This window comes from Malaclemys terrapin, chromosome 8, assembly GCF_027887155.1.
Source record: "Malaclemys terrapin pileata isolate rMalTer1 chromosome 8, rMalTer1.hap1, whole genome shotgun sequence".
Taxonomy (NCBI): domain Eukaryota; kingdom Metazoa; phylum Chordata; order Testudines; family Emydidae; genus Malaclemys; species Malaclemys terrapin.
The window spans coordinates 6,155,825-6,175,029 of NC_071512.1; the positions used below are offsets into that span (position 1 = coordinate 6,155,825).

General features: G+C 54.4%; 1 protein-coding gene across 2 annotated transcripts in view; it reads left to right on the top strand.

Moving 5' to 3' along the window:
- Positions 1–406: 406 nt before the first annotated feature.
- The window catches only part of ANXA6 (annexin A6), a 40,666-nt gene continuing 21,867 nt past the window's right edge, over positions 407–19,205 (top strand). For both annotated transcript variants that reach the window (XM_054037953.1, XM_054037954.1), the window contains exons 1-10: positions 407–531; positions 6,808–6,866; positions 11,459–11,549; positions 12,280–12,374; positions 12,753–12,866; positions 13,283–13,373; positions 16,213–16,292; positions 16,389–16,445; positions 17,229–17,322; positions 18,436–18,531. In XM_054037953.1, the coding sequence (XP_053893928.1) occupies positions 6,849–6,866; positions 11,459–11,549; positions 12,280–12,374; positions 12,753–12,866; positions 13,283–13,373; positions 16,213–16,292; positions 16,389–16,445; positions 17,229–17,322; positions 18,436–18,531 (736 nt within the window). In that variant the 5' untranslated portion in view covers positions 407–531; positions 6,808–6,848. The remainder of the gene's footprint in view (positions 532–6,807; positions 6,867–11,458; positions 11,550–12,279; positions 12,375–12,752; positions 12,867–13,282; positions 13,374–16,212; positions 16,293–16,388; positions 16,446–17,228; positions 17,323–18,435; positions 18,532–19,205) is intronic.

A 19,205-nucleotide genomic window follows, 5' to 3' on the forward strand; every position in this document is an offset into this window, starting at 1 on the left:
GGGCTAGCCTTTCCCACCATGCTGTGCCCTACACGGCGGGGGGGGTGGGGTGGGGGCTGGAGTTCTATCTCTGCAGCCTGGAGAGGCACCCAAGTTATCCCTCTCATTGTTCTTGTCCTGGTGTGTATAATGAGATGCACTACTGAGCTCCGCTCCCACTGGTGCAGCGAGACGGTGAGGCAGGAGCCGGATTATTTCTCTGACCCCTGTTGCCTTTTCTCAGTGAGGGTGACAGATGGCAGTTTGCTGGTGCACGTTCTTTCTCTAGTGCCATGGGCGAGGGCCGCTGAGGGCAAACCAGTGGCTCTCCTGGTGGCCCCAGCCTGGGAGGCCAGGGTGACACCCAGGGGCTAGCCCGGATTGGAAGGCTCTGGAGCGTGTGACGTCGCTCCACCGGAGGAGAGGAAACAGCTGCATTGCAACGAGGGCAGGCTGCACACTGCCATACCGAGCGCGGCTCTGCACAGCTCCTGGACTGTCTCACTGCAGGCTGAGAAAGGCTGCTCCGGGGAAGAGGCCTTGGCAGAACATGTAAGTCTGAGCCCGGGGAAAAGGGTCGATCCTTAGTGAGAGGGGAAGCTGGAGAGTGCCAGGGCTGATTGCGGGGAAGGGGGTCTGGCAAGCCACTGGACTAAAGGCAAATCAATAGCCCCTCCTGTGTGCATTGCAAAATGTTTGGCTTGCTGGTGAGTTTCAGGGTTATTTGCTCTTTAGAGTAAATTAATGATTATTTATTATTAATGAAAATCACCATAAGTCTACCTGGCACTCTCCAGACGGAGAGCAAGCCCCATTCCAATTCGCTGGGAGTTTGGGGGAAATGGGTAGCGTTTCTGTAACCAGAGATGGCTGGGAGCTAGTGGGTGTGTTCCGGGCCCCTTCCCCAGGGTGTCTGTGTGTGTGCAAAACCCAGCCACAAGGATAAGCCTTGCTTAGCTTTGCTTGTCCCAGTATTTGGGCAGACGACAGAAAAAGACAAAAATCCCAGTGACATACTCCTTGGGATATGGGTTAAATCCGTGAACTTGGTTTGGGGAAAGCAGATTCCCAGGGAATTTTGCCCTCCTGTTTCATAAAACATCCCGTGCAATAGTTATTTTATAATGTATATTTTTAAAAGATTCATGACCCGGCGGGGAGATGCTTGAGCTCTGGGACGGTTCTTGGGGAGCTGGGATCACTTGTCCTAAGGCTTAAGGTTGAATTAAAAAAAAACAGACTGCACTGGATGTGTAGCGTCCCGGGTTTCTGTCTTCTGAGGTGGCTCGTGCATCTTTTTTTAACCCTCCCGATGTTTCATTTGCCGCCCTTTTAACGTGAGGAGCCCCAAAGGGCTGGTGCAGGAGGTCCTGGAGACAACGCCCCGATTCCAGGGGGATGGGTAGAGCCTGTGGTTTCACTTTTGCTCCGGGAATGACTTTCTGAAAACCCACTCCTGTCTAAAGCAGAAGTAAACCCCTCCTGAGGCTGGCAGGGTGTGTTCTCACAGTACCGCTGCCAGCCTGCAAGCTTTCAGAATAACCCCTAGGCCTCTTGTCTCTCTGTCCATGCTGCACCCTGGCATGAATCTGCAGGGCTGGGAAGAATGTAAAACCAAAGCCCTGCTGCTTAGAGGAGCCGTGCAAAGGTGGGCCAGGCTGGCCGGGGCCGTGAATCCGTCAATAAAACACAGGGGCTGTGGCTGGCCTGTGCACCACGGCTTTCACTGGCCCTTTTGGGGAAGGGGAGCTCAGGACAATTATCCTGCCACTGTACCGAGGATTTAAAGGATGTGGGGAGGGGCTGCTGAGTGCCCAGAGACCCTGGATGCAACAGCAGAGAGCTCTCCGCTCTGGTAAATTATTTATTAGGTGCTGTGAGAAAATCCCTATAAGCTCTCCTAAAGCATAATGAGCAGTGAATCCTTTTGTCCGCCCAAGAGCCGGCAAACATGGACACACTGGCACCGCCTCCCAGATCCCCCGCTCCCGCCCCCGGCCATCAGGGCTTTCCGTTGATTCCCTTGGTCTAGGTCGCTCTTCCTGGTGTTCAGCAATCAGGGAACGTGCTGCGCTTGCCAGGAGAGGCGGCAGCCCGAATGGTCGTGTGGGGCCAGCCCCCCAAGTAGGGGTCCCGTCTGCCCCTGACGTGCTGCAGGCGCGAGGCTGTGTGGCACAACGGCGCGTTGACTATTTCATCCCCCATTGGCCTGTCTTTGGCTTCCAATGAGTGGCCCAAGTGGGGATCGGCTCTTGTCGTTGGGTCTTTGCATAGCTGGACCTTGCCTAGGCAGTTGTCATGGGAGAGGAGCCTCCCCTAGGGCCAGGAGGACCAGGAGCATGTTAAAAAGCAGTGCTGGATGGAGCTGTGGTGACTCCGGCATGGGCCTGCTCCCATCCAAGAACGGGGATAATGCGGAAGGCCAGCTGCAACCCTGAGCAGCTGTTCGTTCCAGTGAGGTGGTGTTGCCCCAGAGGGGATCCAGGTGCTGTCGGGAGTTATCAGACCCCAGTGAGATGAATTTGGCTGTGTCTGTTGCACATTTCTCTGGGGCTGCATGCAAAGCTGGGAGCCAGACCCGGATAGGTGATCTGTATCAGAGGAAGTCAGGCAGGAAGCTTTCATAGGGTACAGGTCTCTTCATTTCCTCGCTGCAGTATTCACAAGCAGCCCCCTCCCCCACCCAGGGCCCCAGGGAGGGGCCCCATCTATGCAAGTACCCTCGCATAACGCCACCCCCGCATAGCTCTACCCCTCCTGGAGCTGTGGCAGGTGCTGGCCACCCTTTGCAAAGCCTGTCAGTTCAGCTGCTCTGGACCCTGAGCCCTGCACGTTCCTGGTATTTCACTCTCTGGGCTTGCTGGCTTCAGCATTTGTGGATAAAAGCCCGGGTTTTGGAGCTGGCCCCGAGAAAATATGGCAGGCGATGAGTCTCAGTGAAAGCCCACGTCAGCACCGCCCTGGGCCTGGCCAGTGCAGACCAGCAAAACGGCAGAGTTCTGTGCCTCTTGGCCAGTTCGTGGTCAGACAGCGCAGCGCGTGCTGCTGGAGGCTGAGGGGTAACTCCGGCTGGTTTTTGGATCCCTGCCCTGCAGCCAGACTGCAATGCAGGGCCAGGCTGTCAGCCAGGAGCCAGCCAGGCCTCTTCCTGCGAGCCGGGCTCTCTCATTGGAGATCTGAGCTGTGCGCTCTCCACCCCCGCCAGACATTTCTCTCCCACCCTCTCTGGGCAGAGCTGCAACCAAGAGGGTGCCTTCAGAAAGAAAGAGGATAGGAAAGCAAAGGGGGCTGAAGAGGCCGCCGAGTTTCTCAGCAGAGCATAAGAATCATAAGGAATTCTCAGAATCACAAGTAAAACTGTGACGATGCCGGATGCTTCTGTAGCATCTCAAAGCACTTCATTCATGTTTGGAGAGCACCGCAACGCTCTCCAGAGACCATACTGTTATCACCATTTTAGCAGGGGGGGAAACTGAGGCATGGAGGAGGTTAAGTGACTTGCCTGGGGTCACCCAGGAAGTCGGTGGCAGTCAGTCAAGAAGAGAACCCAGGACTTCTGACTCCTCACCTCATGAGGAACAATGAGGCAAGCCCACCCTTCCTGCTGCCCCTGGAGATGATTGTGGTGTCCGAAATCCAGCCGGATGACCTCTCCACAGGCTCTTCTGGGGCAGTGTGGGAGAAGAGCCTCCTATTTGAATGCAGTTCGCTTTGGCCGTGCACACACAGGCTTTGTGGAAGTGAACAGGATGGAAAGTGAAATGTATTTAACGTATGTTTTTGAAAAGTGCTCTCAGCCCGAATTGCTGCTCTGGGACTTTGCCAGTATTGAATTTTCCTGCAACATGGCGCATTGGCTCCAGGAAGTTGCGGGTGGATACGAGTTGTCCCGAGACCCGATGGGTGTCAGATAACACTCAATAGACTCATTCATTTCCAGGCTCCGTTATCCAGCTGCTTCTCTCCCTCCATCATCCTCTGCTTCTCTCTAGTCCCGAGGAAAATGAAAATGGCTCCCCCTCTTTGGTGAATCTCCCCCTTGTGGGGACGGGGTGTCCGTTGCCTGGTGACCGGCAGTGACTTTAGCGGTGAGGGCTTGTTTCCGTTGGTGTAAAATCTATCTTAAAGTAGGAGTAGGATGCGCTGCCATGGAAACCGAGGTGTATTTCCTTGGTTCGGGTCTCTGTATGTCTCTGGCATCCGGCTTGATTTCTAGTCTAGATGGAGTGAGGGGCCCGTGAGAGGGAGCTGCACAGCGCGCTGCAGACCTTGAAATGTGGCACTTGGTTCTAGCCCCGGGCTCCCCGGAGAAATAAGGGACTGATTGAAGCTGAGGCGGGATTCTGTCTCTCAAGGGCCTGCGGGATGAAATGGTGAACAGGGAGCGAACCAGCTGCTCTCTAGAACGCAGCGCAGCCCCATCCCGCCCTGCCAGGTCTCTGAACACAACACCCCACTGCAGGGGGTCTGGATTGTGAGGTCGTCACTTGTAGCAGGGGCTTCCTCCGTCAGGCATTGAGCTCTGCTGCTGCCTCAGTTTCCCTTCTCCCCCTGGTAAGCATCCCACTGCAGGCGTAGTCACAATAACCCTCCCCTGCTGGGAGTTTGGCTTCTTAACAGCGTTCAACACACAAGCCATCCACCCAGCCTCCGGTGCGTCACAACCTTTGGTGTAGGGCTCTTCGCTCCGTCCCTGATGAGACTTTCCCCCCATGGGCCTGCTCTCCCCTAACCTCCCCTCTCCAGCTCCTGCCCCCTGCAGGCTTGTGCTTCCCGGGACTTCTGCCTGGGAGCTCTGGAGAGCCCTCTCCAGCCTGCTCTCTCTCTCACACGGGCCCCCTATACGCTGTCGCCGGGACTCACTTGCCTCATCTGTGCCAAACCAGGCGAGGCTGAGCCCAACTCTCTTGTGTTCTGAAAGGGCCAGCATTGGAACTGGTGCTCTGGGACGTGTATGTCCCCGGGGGCCACTGCCCTGCTCCCCCAGCCACCCCTGTCTCCCTGGATGGCTCTCCTGGCTGGCAGGGTTGCCCCAAGATTTTGTAAGATGTGTCTGAGTGTCTTGCGATATCTTTGGGGCCAGCGCAGCATCCTCTCCTCGTGGGGATGCAGCCCCTTGCAAAATAGGATCCCGAGCCCTGACTGGGCTGTCTGGACACTATCGCAGTGCAAAGGAGGATGATACGCGAGCTGAGCTCACCACAGGGCGATGCCAAGCCAAGATGGCATGACGTTGTTCCAGAGGAAAATGTCTCTGAGACGGTTGGCGTTCCGCTGGCTCCGAATATCAAGTGCTGTCCATATCGAGCCCGATTCTGAGGTCCACGCTCAGGCAAACTCCGGTTGACTTCAAGGACTTTGGAAAAACGGCTGAGCAGGCCAGGATCCGGCCTTCGGTTTCCACTCCTGATGATCCTGGGCTTGAACGGGGCTTAGATTCCACATGAAACCTGTCTGCTGGGATGGTGGGTGGCTTTCTTGGGAGAAGCCAAGCACTGGAATAGCAGGGGGTGGAGCAGGCCAGGCCTGAGATGCGTTGGCAGAATCCTGGAGGGGAAGCTTGTTCAGCGCTGCCTGCTCTGTACCTGTCCAGAGCAATTCGTTCCTCCCCTAGAGGCGTTCTCCAGTAAATGAGAGAACTGCTGGGAAAGCAGAGGGAGAGGAGAATACAAGGTGACTGGAGCAGGAATAGGGGAGCTTTTGTATTCGTGGCAAAAGCTGAATCTTCCTGACATGCTCCTGTGGGGTCCGATTGTTTTATTGTAACACCTGTTGCCATAGCAGTGCCGAGGTTTAATGACAGCAAGATGAAAACACACAGGGCCTGATCCAGAGTCCATTGAATTCAGTGGGAAACTTTCCATTGACTTCAATGGGCTTTGGGTTGGGCCCATCACCTACGTAAATTAGTGCCAGCAGAAGGAGGTCTTAAAAATTGAACTGGGCCATGACAATAACTTGTCGCCAGCAAAGCGATGGAGACTGACCGTCCGACAAGAGACAGAACACCCCGCAGCGATCGGCCAGGGACAAAGCAGCCATGGGCCGTTGGGTGATGCTGCCCAAACATGGGCTCTGGGGAGGGATCATCTCCCGCCAGCCATGGAGAGCTCAACCCTACGAAGCAACAGCAAGAGAATCTCAACTACTCAGGATGCAGAGAGGGAGAGGAGGTCTCCTAGGTAACCAGGTCTCCGGCCATTCGGCGCAAGACTTCAGTGCTCTGTGCTGAAAAGCCAGTTGCTCTAGCAGGCTTTCCATTGGGGAGCGGGCTGTCAATGGCAACGTTCCCCAGGGACCACGCTCTGCTCCTTGCTGACTCAAGTGCAACTTACTTTGTGTTTCTTCCTTCCCTCCCGTCCCCTTCCTGTGTCTGTCTGTGCCAGGCTGCCTGGCGCGGAGCAGAACGCCAGGCACCGAGAGCGAAGCAAAACGGGCTGCAGAAAACTGCTGCTCTCACTGGTGAATGCGGATTTCTTGGAACGATGCTCCGTGTGCCAGCGCATGGCAGCAGGATTTCTGCCCGCCAGGTCTATCAATACATGCAGAATGGCTCTAGGGAAGAGAGGGGATAAAGCGCAGAGCAAATCTGTGCAGCATCTCTGCCCGACAGAGGCATCCGTGCCCTGTAGCAACTGTATTGTGTGTGTGAGCTTGGCCAAGCCTCGGATAGGGGCCAATAAAGGACATAATGGACCAAACATCTGGCCTCGGTGTAAATCTGGAGTGGATCCCCTGACTCCGAATTTACATTGCTGTGACTGAGAGCACAACCCCCACCAAAGTCATAAAGGACATTTTGCCTGATGTTTTTCTTTTCTTCTGCAGCTTCCTCTTCCTCCTCCCTCGTTGATTCTGACCCAGAAGCCATGGCGCCCACAAGCAAGGTACGGTACTAGCTCTAGCCCACGGGACATGTCGTAGCACTGGTTACCTCCTGCCAACTCCTCTACAGAAATGGAGAGGCTCAGGGATCCCCCGTGCACCATTTTGTCCTTGGGACAGATTCACTGGTTCACTCCAGGGGTTTTGTGCCTCTCTGGCAATGTAAAGCAGCCAGTCCTGGCTTAAAGGATTGGCTACCAAGAGTCCATCCCATATTTTGCCAGGGGGCCATGTTAGTGAAGCTAACAGGTTGGTACAATCCACCGACCCAGTTCATAATTCTTGCCATAGTGGTACTGGGTAACTCAGGACTTCTGCTCAGGGTGGGGGCAGTTTCTTTGTAAGGCTGAGAAGCAGGAAAGCAACCACAAGTTTGGCAGCAGGCGTTGCTTTTCATCCACAAGTCATGAGGCTTGAGATCTTGCTGACAGACACTGTTTACGGTCTTTCGTCCTTCGGCTAGCACTCTGTGTAAACACAAAGCAGAGGCACCGGACGATCCAAATGGTTATGATCTGAGTGGGGCTGGGAAGAAAGACAGAGGGGAACACAGATGGAAAAAAAGAACTAGTAGGAAAAGAAAGAAAGAGAGAAAGAGAGAAAGAAAGAAAGGAAAGGAAAAATAGAAGAAAAAAGGGGGGGCGAGGGAGTCCGGAATCTCTGTAGGGACAAAAGAAGTGGCGTGTAGCACAAACTTCTCATTCACCCCAGAGAGGTTATAGATCAGACCAGTTCATGGCCTTCAGCCCAGATTCTGGTCTCAGCCACCGCAGTGTAAATCTGGAGCAACTTCCCAGAAACCGAAGGACTGACTCCTGATTCACACTGGTCTAATGGGGATCACAGCCTGGCCCCACTTCCCTGGTTTTCCAAGCAAGTGGTGCAACCCCTGTTTTTAAAATGCCGGGGGTGACGGTTGTGACTGGATGCCAGGCGGGCGCTGGACGCTCGAGAAGTTCTAATCCAGAGCTTGTTGCCAAACCTTTTGTTGTAGTGTAGACAGAGGGAAGAGGGGGGCGAGTGTGAGCGAAGGGAAGGGTCACCACCACTCCTCTAGCCTGGAGCAGGGACAGCCATCTGGGGGTGACCTTTAACAGCCACAGGCAGGGGCTGTTTGCTACAAACCCTGCACTTATATCGGATTGGGGGAAGGGTCCTTCTGCCTGCTCGGCCCCGTCCTTAGTGGGCACTTCAGCGATCCCACTATGTCCCAGCCTGGCCTCTCATCATGCCTAGAGGAAACCGATCTGGCAACTCCCCTGAAGGAGAACAACTCCGTTCTGCTAAGAGAGCAAGTCCCTTCGCCCTCTGCCATCTGGCAGCTCCATTAGCAAACACCCACGCGCTGCCGAGCTCCAGGGGGGCGGAGGGGTGGAAAATCCTGTCTCTGGTGTCAGTGAGGTCTGCACGCACCCTTGCCTGTCACTGCTGGAGGGCTCCTGCCACCTGATCCCTCGCAGCCCCCATGTGCATCTGGGGCTGGCGCTTCTTCCCGCTGCAACACACCCAGGAGCCACTGGTCAGCGTGTGTTATGTCTCCCTCTTGGTGCCTGCTCCACAAAGGGTGTGAGTCTGTTAGAGCCCCTCGCTGGACAGCCTGGCTCCTAAGGTCAGGTTGCAAAGCCTTGTGCTCCTGGATCTAGAGGTTCAATCCCGGTGCTGGCCAAGATGGTGGCTGTCACGCTGGCAAAGGGTCAGCACCGCTCCCCTCCCTGGGGGGTGTCCAGGTGTCCCCGCAGGACATGTGGGTGGGAAGCTGGCGTTCTCTTATCTCATCCGCTGGGGAAGTCTTGTCCCCAAAACAGGGGAAGTCCTTTAAAGCGACAGACAAATATTCACGCTGTAAAGAAAGTGACACCCCCCCCCCCCCCGAGAGAGAGGTGGCAAGAGCATAGGGTGCACCCTCTGTGCACCCAGGGATCACTGGGCCCAGGGTGGATGCTGAGGCTGTGTGAGGAGGAGTGAAGCTGTGTAGGGAATTCGACTTCCACGGAGCTGCCTGCCTATTTATAGCGTCAAGGGCTCCAGCTGTCTAGAGGCCGGTGTGACTCAGAAGTGGGGGATGGGAGCAGGAGGGAGTCTTATAGCCTATGCACTAAATAAAACAGCTGAGGAATTGGGGGGGAAGAAGGAAGGCAGTCCCCCAGGCTCATTCCCAGCCAGGCAGGAATGGGAGTGGGGGATGTTATTGCCCCAGAAAGCTCACTACTAGCATGGAGCAGCCTCTGCTTCCCCTCCCCCCAGTCAGTGCCAAAGGGGCCCTCCATTCCTACTAAGTGCGTATATATACAGCACAGTTTCGGGCTCCTGCATTTTGTTCCCAGCTCTGCTACTGACGCGCTGTGCAGCCTTGCCCATGGCACTTTGCCTCTCTGTGGCTCTGTTTCTCCATCGGGCTCAGAGTGGTGTGGCTGTGAGGGTGAACAAGTTAATGTTTGTAAAGCACATTGGGACTATGAAGTGCCCTGCCAGTGCTGGGTACGATTAAACCTCTGCCCGAGTGGTGGGTGCTGAGTGTGCCCTGCCAGGGTGAGCTATGCCACCCCAGGCAGAAAGAAGTTCTGCTGTACCTGATTAGCCACCCGATGGGCCCCTGCTCTGAGCTCTCCCCTGAGATAAGTCTCCACAGAGAACACGCCCCACCCACACACATTGTGCGGGAGCCGGTGACAAGTGACTCCTTTGCCGGTGGCTTGGCCTTGTAACGTTTATTCACGTCTCTCCAAGGCATTTGTGCGGGAAGCGGCTCACACAGGGAATAAGGGACCTCAGGATCTTTGTTACGGGAAAGCAGGGATAAAGCCGTGCCCTGCCGATGAATCACCCGCAACATGATCCTGCCCTAGCAGCAGGGAGAGTGATCGGCTTCTCTTATTAGCCGTGCCAGAGACTGTGCACACGGCCAGAGCAGAGGTGCTCTAAGAACAGGCTCACGGTCTCCTGCTTGAGTCACCAGCCCCTACTGCCTCCCCACACTCTAGCAAAAGCGATGCTACTGCTTGCTTTTTGAAGAGCTGCTTCTCCCTGCTGTGGTCTCTCTTCAGTTCCTTGAACTGAACCATTGTGGTGGTTGAGTGAGTGCTGCTAATCGGGTGTCATATCTGCTGTCCAGTAGGGCCTCATCTGTTTACAGTTGTCCTGCTTCCGTGCTCCTGCACAAGCTCTTCTGTAGATGATTCTGCATCTCTGATGGCTGATTCAGCACTGGGCTGAGAGGAAGGCGTTGGTGGCTAAAAATTAGCCAGGCACTGGGAGGGAAATCCGAGTTTCTGCCCAGTTTGACTTGACTTCTTCATTCTTAGACTCTATTCCTGGGCTATAACTGTGCATGGTGACTTGATAGCAACATGGTGCATAGGAATTGCCACGGTGGGTTGGACCATGGGCTCCACGTAGTCAGGGCGGCAGGGGAGGGCGGCCGGAGCCCCGGGAGGAGGGCGGCGAGTCCCGGTCGGGGCTCCGCTGTCCCCGGCGGCCAGAGCGCCGGGGGGAGGGCGGCGAGCCCGCCGCGGCTCCGCTGTCCCCGGCGGCCAGAGCGCCGGGGGGAGGGTGGCGAGCCCGCCCGGGGCTCCGCTCTCCCCGGCGGCCGGAGCCGGAGCACCGCGCCGCCCCCTTCCAGGTGCCGCCCCAAGCACAAGCTTGGTGGGCTGGTGCCTGGAGCCGGCCCTGCACCTAGTCTAGGATCCCATCGCTGACCTCAGCCAGTAATAGATGCTTCAGAGGAAGGTGCGTGAAACCTCATAGGAGTGATGGGACAACCTGCCTCTCAGGGAGCCTCCTCTCAACCCCCCGTGGATGGAGGCTGGCATCTCTCCAAAGCATTTTGTTTTTGAGGGTTCCCTAGAACAACTCTGGCTGGGCCTGCCATCCAAATCGATGGCCAAGCCTGCCTGGTTAGTTGTGCTAGAACTGCAGAGCAGCCGCGCACACTGGAGCAGCTAGGACTGCAGAGACTAAGGGTGAAGGGAGGATCCTGGGGTCTGATCCCAGTGGTTAGAGCAGGCCCAGCTGCCTTAGGGGCTCGGAGCACAGATGATTGCCGCACCGTTGGCTGCTGGCCGGGCTGAGCTGTTTCGCTCCGGAGAAGGGCCAGGCTGGAGCAGAAACAAAGGCCAGGCTCCATCAGGGCACAGGGAGGTAACTCGTCTGGGATGCCCCCAGCTGTTGGTGGATCTGGGCCCCCTGTGGAGGCTGGGTGAGAAGCCCAGTGGTGGAATTCAGCGGTGGCTGGGTGGATCAGATGTTGGGTTTGCCCCACGCGTTCACCTTGCCGCCCTCATAGATTCTAGGACTGGAAGGGACCTCGAGAGGTCATCGAGTCCAGTCCCCTGCCCGCATGGCAGGTCCAAATACTGTCTAGACCATCCCTGATAGACATTTATCTAACCTACTCTTAAATATCTCCAGAGACGGAGATTCCACAACCTCCCTAGGCAATTTGTTCCAGTGTTTAACCACCCGGACAGTTAGGAACTTTTTCCTGATGTCCAACCTAGACCTCCCTAGGCATGACCTCATGCCAGCTCTGGCCAGGCGGTGGAGAGGAGCCTCCAGCTGGCGCTTTCTAGTTTGTTTTCTTGTTTCCTCTCTCTAGGCTGGCAGGTACAGGGGCTCCGTGAAGGAGTTCCCGAACTTCAACGCGAGCCAGGATGCAGAGGTGCTGTACAACGCTATGAAGGGGTTCGGTGCGTACTTTCCACTGCCGCCGCGCTATGGGCCCAGTCCAGTGTCCGTTGTTAGTGGCTTTGGAGCAGGCCTTGTGCTGGCATTCTGGGGCGGCATGGCCGGGTGGGAGCGGAATGGAGGGGTGACACTGGATGCCCTGATCGTCCCTTTTCTGATGGCAAGGGAGAGCATTAGCGGGAGAAGGCCATGAAAGCCTCTCCTAGCCCTTCAGTATTGCCCCCTCCGGTGCTTCATCACCTCCCTGTGCCTCCATGTAATTAGTAAACGAGGACGCACAGGGCATGTGTTTTCAGGGCACTGCTGTCTGTTTTTGTAGGGTGCTGGAGTGGCTTCATGATGCACCAACAGCCTTCCTATGGGAAATGTCCCATGGCTTATCTTGGTGGGGGGAAGAGGCAGGGAGAAGGCACAGCACTTCAGTCCGGATCTGACCTGGGACAGTCTCTGGTGCCCCAGTGCAGGATCCCCACGGGGAGAACGAGTGATTGGGGCATTCCCTGTGCTAGCGTGCTATGCCCCCCCTTCCCCAGTGATGTCCCTGAGACCAATCAGTCCATTACCCTGGTCCCAGGTAGGCCAGCCGTGGATGGGTGCGCCCTGGTCGCAGCTCTCTGTCCTACCAACTCCAGCACAGAGCTGGAATCCGCTTCTGGTCCAGGCAAAGCTGGATCTTAGAGCAGACCCAAATCTAGGCAGTGGGACGAGGGTGACTGACGTGTCTCCCTGCAGGCAGTGACAAGGAGGCCATACTGGACCTGATAACGTCCAGGAGCAACAAGCAGAGAATCGAGATCAGCCAGGCCTACAAATCGCTCTACGGAAAGGTAACCCCAGAGAATCGGACGGTGACACATCCTGCTCTGTGATCTGCAGGAGAGGGAGACTTTGCTGCATCCTCCAAACCAGAGCATGCAGGGTGTACAGCCCCCTGCTTCTCCCTGTCCCTGCCCGACTGGCAACGGGCACACAAAGCAAAGCAAAATCATTGGGAAAATTCACTAGCTAATGGCAGGGTGGGAAAAATCCTTCCGATACCCATGGCCAGCCCGGACTCTGCCAGCAGCCCTGCTGAGAAGGTCATGACCTCCTCCCAAACAGCTAAGGAGGCTGTCTTAATAAGTCCTTTCTCCCAGAGAGTCTGCCATTCATGGATCCTTCTCTCTCTCTCTCTCCTCGTACTCCCTTCTGTGCCCGGTGGCCAGGACCTGATCGCAGACCTGAAGCGGGAGTTGACGGGGAAATTTGAGAGGCTGATTGTGGGTCTGATGCGGCCCCTGGCATACTTTGATGCCAAGGAGATTAAAGACGCCCTTCAGGTAAGGGGCAGGAAAGGGCACGCTCTGACCAGCCTGGAATACAGTATGTGCTACACCAGGGGTTCTCAAACTGGGGGTGGGGACCCCTTAGAGGGTCACAAGGTTATTACGTGAGGGGTCACGAGCTGTCAGCTTCCACCCCAAACCCCCCTTCGCCTCCAGCATTTATAATAGTGTTAAATATGTAAAAAAGTGTTTTTAGTTGATAAGGGGGGTCACACTCAGACGCTTGCTGTGTGAAAGGGGTCACCAGTACAAAAATCTGAGAACCCCTGTACTACAGCCTAGCTCTGGACGCTCCCTCTAAGGGCGGGTGTTCTTATCCCCGCTCCCCAACGCAGTCCCCCAGAGGCTGCCCTTCTTGGCTGGCATCAGCACGTGACATCTCACGCGGTGGTTGTGTTTCCTGCCTGCAGGGCATTGGCACTGACGAGAAATGCCTGATTGAGATCCTGGCATCCCGGACCAACCAGCAGATACACAACCTGGTGGAAGCGTACAGAGACGGTTAGCATGGGGGACAAGGGCGTCCCAGCTTCTCTGGGGCCAGGAGGCCAGCAGTCACTGCCCTGTGGGCAGGGGAGGATTTAAGTCAGATGGGGCACAGGTTCACCAGAACTAGAATATCCCCCAATAGCCTCTTTCTCTGTGTTTCCCCCTCCGCTGCTCCTGAGATGGACTCCTCCACTCCAGACTCTGTGCATGCTTCTCGGGGGCACCTGCCTGCATCCTCGCCCGTGGGTGGGAGAAGGCCTTGCACTTCCCAAATGTTGATGTTGCCTTTGTACTCAGCTTTCTGATTGGTGCTGGGCAGCTGGAGTTAGAGAAGCGAAATATCTTTCTTTGAGAAGAGAACTGATTTTTAGACAAAGGAAATGCAGTAGATCGAATCTGCGTGGATGTTAGGAAGGCATTTGATACAGTTTTACAGAGGAAATTATTAGTTAAATTGGAGAAAACGGGGATTAATAGGAGAACTGAAAGTTGGATAAAGAAGTGGTTAAAGAGGAGACTACAATGGGTCGTGCTGAAAGGTCAACTCTCAGGCTGGAGGGAGGTTACTAGTAGCGTTCTCAGGGATCAGTCTTGGGACCAATCTTATTCAACATTTTTATTACTGACTTGGGCACAAAAAGCGGAAGTGTGCTAATAAAATGTGCAGATGACACAAAGTTGGGAGGTATTGCCAATATGGAGGAGAACTGGAATATCATACAAGAAGATCTGGATGACCTTGTAAACTGGAGTAATAGAAATGGGATGATATTTAATAGTGCAAAGTGCAAGGTCATGCATTTAGGGATTAACGAGAATTTTTGCTATAAAATGGGGATTTATCAGCTGGAAGTGACAGAGGAGGAGAAAGACCTGAGTGTATTTGTTGATCCCAGGAGGATGACTATGAGCTGTCAATGTGATGCGGCCGTGAAAAAGGCTAACACGGTCCTGGGGTGCATCAGGCAAGGTAGAAACAGGGAAGTGTTAGTACCATTATATAAGGCACTGGTGAGACTTCATCTGGAATGCTGTGTGCAGTTCTGATCTCCCATGTTTAAGAAAGAGGAATTCAGTCTAGAACAGGTGCAGAGAAGGGCTATTAGGATGATCAGAGGAATGGAAAACCTACCTTATGAGAGGAGACTCAAAGAGTTTGGATTGTTTAAGTGGTTCTCAAACTGTGAGTCGGGACCCCAAAGTGGGTCGCGACCCTGTTTTAATGGGGTCGCCATGGCTGGCTTAGACTTGTTGGGGGCCAGGGCTGAAGCCTGATTCCATTCATGCAGGGCAGAAGCCAAAGCCTGAGGGCTTTTCAGCCCTGGGCAGCGGGGCTCAGGTTACAGGCCTCCTGCCTGGGACTGAAGCCCTTTGGCTTTGCCCCCACCCCCACCTAGGACGATGGGGCTCAGGCGGGCTCAGACTTCGGTCCCCCCTCTTGGGGTCGTGTAGTAATTTGTCAGAAGGGGGTCGCGGTGCGATGAAGTTTGAGAACCCCTTTAGCCTAACCAAAAGAAGGCTGAGGGGAAATAGGATTGCTCTCTATAAATACCTCAGAGCGACAAATACCAGGGAGGGAGAGGAGTTATTTAAGTTAAGTACCAATGTGGACTCAAGAACAAATGGATATAAACTGACCATCAACAAGTTTAGGCTTGAAATTAGGTGAAGGCTTCTATCCATCAGAGGAGTGAAGTTCTGGAGCAGCCTCCCAAGGGGAGTAGTGGGGGCCAAAAACCTAACTGGCTTCAAGACTGAGCTTGATAAATGTATGGAGGGGATGGTATGACAGGACTGCCTACAATGGTGTGGCCTGTCAGTGACTGCCTGTAGCAAAAATCCCCAACGGCTGGAGACGGGACACTAGCTGGGGAGGGCTCTGAATTACTACAGAGAATTCTGTCTCGGTATCTTCCTGGTGGGTTTTGCCCACATGCTCGGGGTCTATCTGATCACCAGATTTGGGGTGAGGAAGGAATTTTCCCCTGGGTCAGATTGGTAGAGACCCTGGTGGTTTTTTCACTTCCTCTGCAGCATGGGGCAGGGGGTCACTTGCAGATTTAAAATGTGAATTCTCTGGAACTTGAAGTCTTTAAACCATGATTGGAGGAAGTCAGTAACTCAGCCAGAGGTTAGGGGTTTATCACAGGAATGGCTGGGTGAGGTTCTGTGGCCTGCGACGTGCAGGAGGTCAGACTAGATGATCACGATGGTCCCTTCTGACTTTAGTAAGAGTAGCTGAGTAAGAATATACACTTCCATTTTAAACCTAACCAGTGTCCCTTAAGTGACTTCCCACAAGATGTCAGAACATGTTAGTATTGGAGCTGAGTGGGTCTACTATTTACTTAATTTTCTTTCTTGATATAGGAATTAGATACAGTGCTCCTGTCAGAGAATTTCTAAGTTATTAACTGCAAAAATAAATAAATAGAGTTTTCAGTTGCCTAAGTAGCTCTTGGAATCATGGTTAAAGTTGTCCCTTCCCCCCAAAAAAACCTGAAATGGTGCCCCTGTTGGCAGGCACAGAATTTGCCCCCCTCCCATGCACAGTGCCATTGGCTTGACTGGAGCCGCCCCCCAAAAAGTCAAACTATGGTGATGGGGCTGTGGGGGCGAGGGGAGTTGTTGGCAGGGGGCAGTGCCTCTGAAATGGGTTTGGCTTGTTTGGGGCTTGCTGTGAAAGGCAGTGCAGCTTTGATTGCATCTGAGAGAGGGGTGGCATGCTGGACAGCAGCTCCACATACGTCCTTTGAACCCGGGGTCTGGATCCTGGGAGCCTTGTGTTGGGCTCCGGCCTAACCTGAATACAGACCTGAGGTGCTTTCCATTTTCCTTTCCAACGCTCCAGCCTACGAGAGGGAGCTGGAGGCAGATGTCCTGGGAGACACCTCGGGCCACTTCAAGAAGATGCTCGTTGTTTTGCTTCAGGTACGTTGATCTGTCCGCCCCTCCCCATTCCCCCCTGTCTGTCCGCTGCCCTCATTCCTCTGTGACTGAGGCACTGGTCTCTCGTCTCTGATGCAGGGCACGCGGGAGGAGGACGATGTCGTGAGCGAGGACCTGGTGGAGCAGGATGCCAAGGTAAGTGTCGCTGAATTGAGACGGCTCGCTTCCCTGGCAGGAAGAATGATGGGTCAGAATGAGCTTTTCATGGCACTGGCTGCATCCCCAGCTGGTTCAGATCGGAGCGACGCTGATTTATACCAGCCGAGAACCTGGCCCCTCCGACTTCAGTTTTAAGCACATTTTTTGTAGTTTATTCATTGCTCTGCTATGTGTCTGGGCAGCTAGAAAGGGGCCCAAAGCCCTGGCTGCGGACACCCCATACTGGAAAAGTTCAGCTCTGACTTCTGCAGCTCAGGCCCAGGTTTATCACCCCTTCTTACAGCGTTTGAGAGGCCGTGTGGACAAGAGCCACCCAGGAGCTGCTTTCGAACTGAGTAGAAAGCTTCACAAACACACATGGCTGTGGCCCAAACAGGATATGAACCTAGGTCTCCACACACACACACACACACACACACACACACACACACACACACACTCGCTCTCTTCCAGCCATGTGCTCTTGCACGGTTGTAACTGTTTTTACTGCACACAGACACAGTGAGATATGGCGGGGGGAAGGAAGACAAGACAAATCAGATTTTGAATTGATAACGTCCCTATAGATGAAGTCAGTTAAACAAATGATCGAGCCTGAGACGGGGAAGGGGCTTTGCCTTTTGTAAGCGGTGGCATTAGGGTTTGGAGCTGGCACTGAAGGCAGGTGTTGAGCGTGTTCGTTCTGGGTTGCGTTCTGGGTTCAGGATTTTAGCACTCTCTGACTCTGGGCTTTTGCTGCTGTTTTCGCCTTTCTGCAAGGATCTTTTGGAAGCTGGCGACCTGAAGTGGGGCACAGACGAGGCCCAGTTCATCTACATCCTGGGAAACCGAAGCAAACAGCATCTCCGCCTGGGTAAGCTGTTTTCAAAGTGATCATAAGATCGCCAAACCACAAAGCAGCTAGCTAGTTCTTGCAGATTCTGTGTGGACATGCCAGCCAGTCTGGCTCTCGCCATCTGGTGGTCACGCCTGGGAAGGACAAGTAACCGTTTTCCATGAGATCTAATGAATTTTGAGGGAGGAAACCCCGGTGCCCATTCCATCTCTGGCAAAATCTTATCGGGCTGTTGCTGGGGGAGCCCTGAATGCTCCTTTTCATCTTCTCTCAGGCCTCATGGCTGCAATAACTTGTTCACCCCAAGGGATTTTGTTTCTGTAGACGTGCTTCGTAGCTTTCATTATTGTCGTTGGTACCTCTGCTGATTAAAACCCACATCATTTAAGGTAGTTGCCTTAAAAGCAGACTTGCTGTGAAAGTAGTGGAGTAAACCAGCCACTGGCTGGCCGCCTTCATGCTGTAGTGTCTGAATGACTCGCAATCTGGCTAATGCACAAAGGAGGGGGTGCACCTGTCTGACCCATTGGTGAGTGGGTGTTACAGGCAGTGGATGTGGAGCCATTTGTATAGTGGGGGTGCTGCGAGCCACTGAACATAACTGTAAACCCTGCATATGATGGAAACCACTTCAAGACGGGGAGTGCAGGTTACAGGGACCTTCTATGCAGGTACACAGAGGCTATGAGTTGTTACAGCCCCAAGCCATAGAGTTTGGGGGTTTAGCTCAAGCTGTAGGAGCCCACGCGTTTAGTTCTGGAGGTCCCCGGTTCAATCCCCAGCGTGTCAGCTGAAGATTTCAGGTGGCCAACACACTCTTGGTGGCCAATGGGGGAGCACCATGGGGAAGAGCTGCAACCGTGGCATATGGCAGTGAAGAGAAAACACAACAGATTAGTTCCTCCTCTCACCCTCCCACGCAGCCATGGGCAGGGTTCCTGAGAACAGCCAGACGCTCTGCCACCTCTTGCCAGCCAAACACCTAAAAGGCAATAATCCCTGCCTCTGAGAGCCCCCAACATGCAGAGTGGTGTCTGCTCCCCCACAAAGACGCTGGCCTCCATTTCCCCCGCCTCTGGGCCATGCCAGTGTGGCTTGTGACGGGGCCTCTCTCCTGCTTTCACCCCACAGTCTTTGACGAGTATCTGAAGATTTCCGGGAAGCCCATCGAGGACAGCATCCGGGGCGAGCTGTCTGGGGACATTGAGAAGCTGATGATGGCAGTGGGTGAGCTGGTGCTGTCTGGTGGAGAGGCAGGGCCGGAGGAGACGCTCGCACCAAAGGGGTCAAACGGGGGGACTTAAAGTGAAGGGCCTGTCTCCAAATCTCTGAAGAAGAGACCTGAGCACTTACCGATACCGTGATCCCACTGACAACACCTGGTGGTGTGGGTGCTCTGCATCTCTCAGAAATGGGCCACTTTTATTTAGGTGCCTTAACATGGATTATGGGGCCTACTCCAAAGCCCACTGAAATCCATGGCAGAATTCCTGATGGTATCAATGGGCTTTAGATCAGGCCCCAGGTATCCATCTTGAGGCACCCAAGTTTGAAAATTTCACACTAATCCCTGTGGAAAAACACAGACTGGGTCCCCCCATGTATACGAATGTGGGACTTGCCCGACTGCATGAGGTCAGGGTCTGTCAAGTCTGGTGTCCTGTCTCGGAAAGAGATTCTGGGTGGACAGTCATTGGTGCTAAAACGTGTAACGTTCCCCTGAGCGTGCAGGGAATGGCTGGAGAGCCCTGGACAGCAGAGAGGAGCCCGCAGCGAGGCTGACTCGTGGAAATATATGCAAACCCCTGCTGTGTCACCGGGCCAGCTCCGCGCTGTGCGTGTAAATGCAAGCCCAAATCCTGCAGTTCTCCTTCAGTCCGTACCCCCGTTATTGTAGAGGG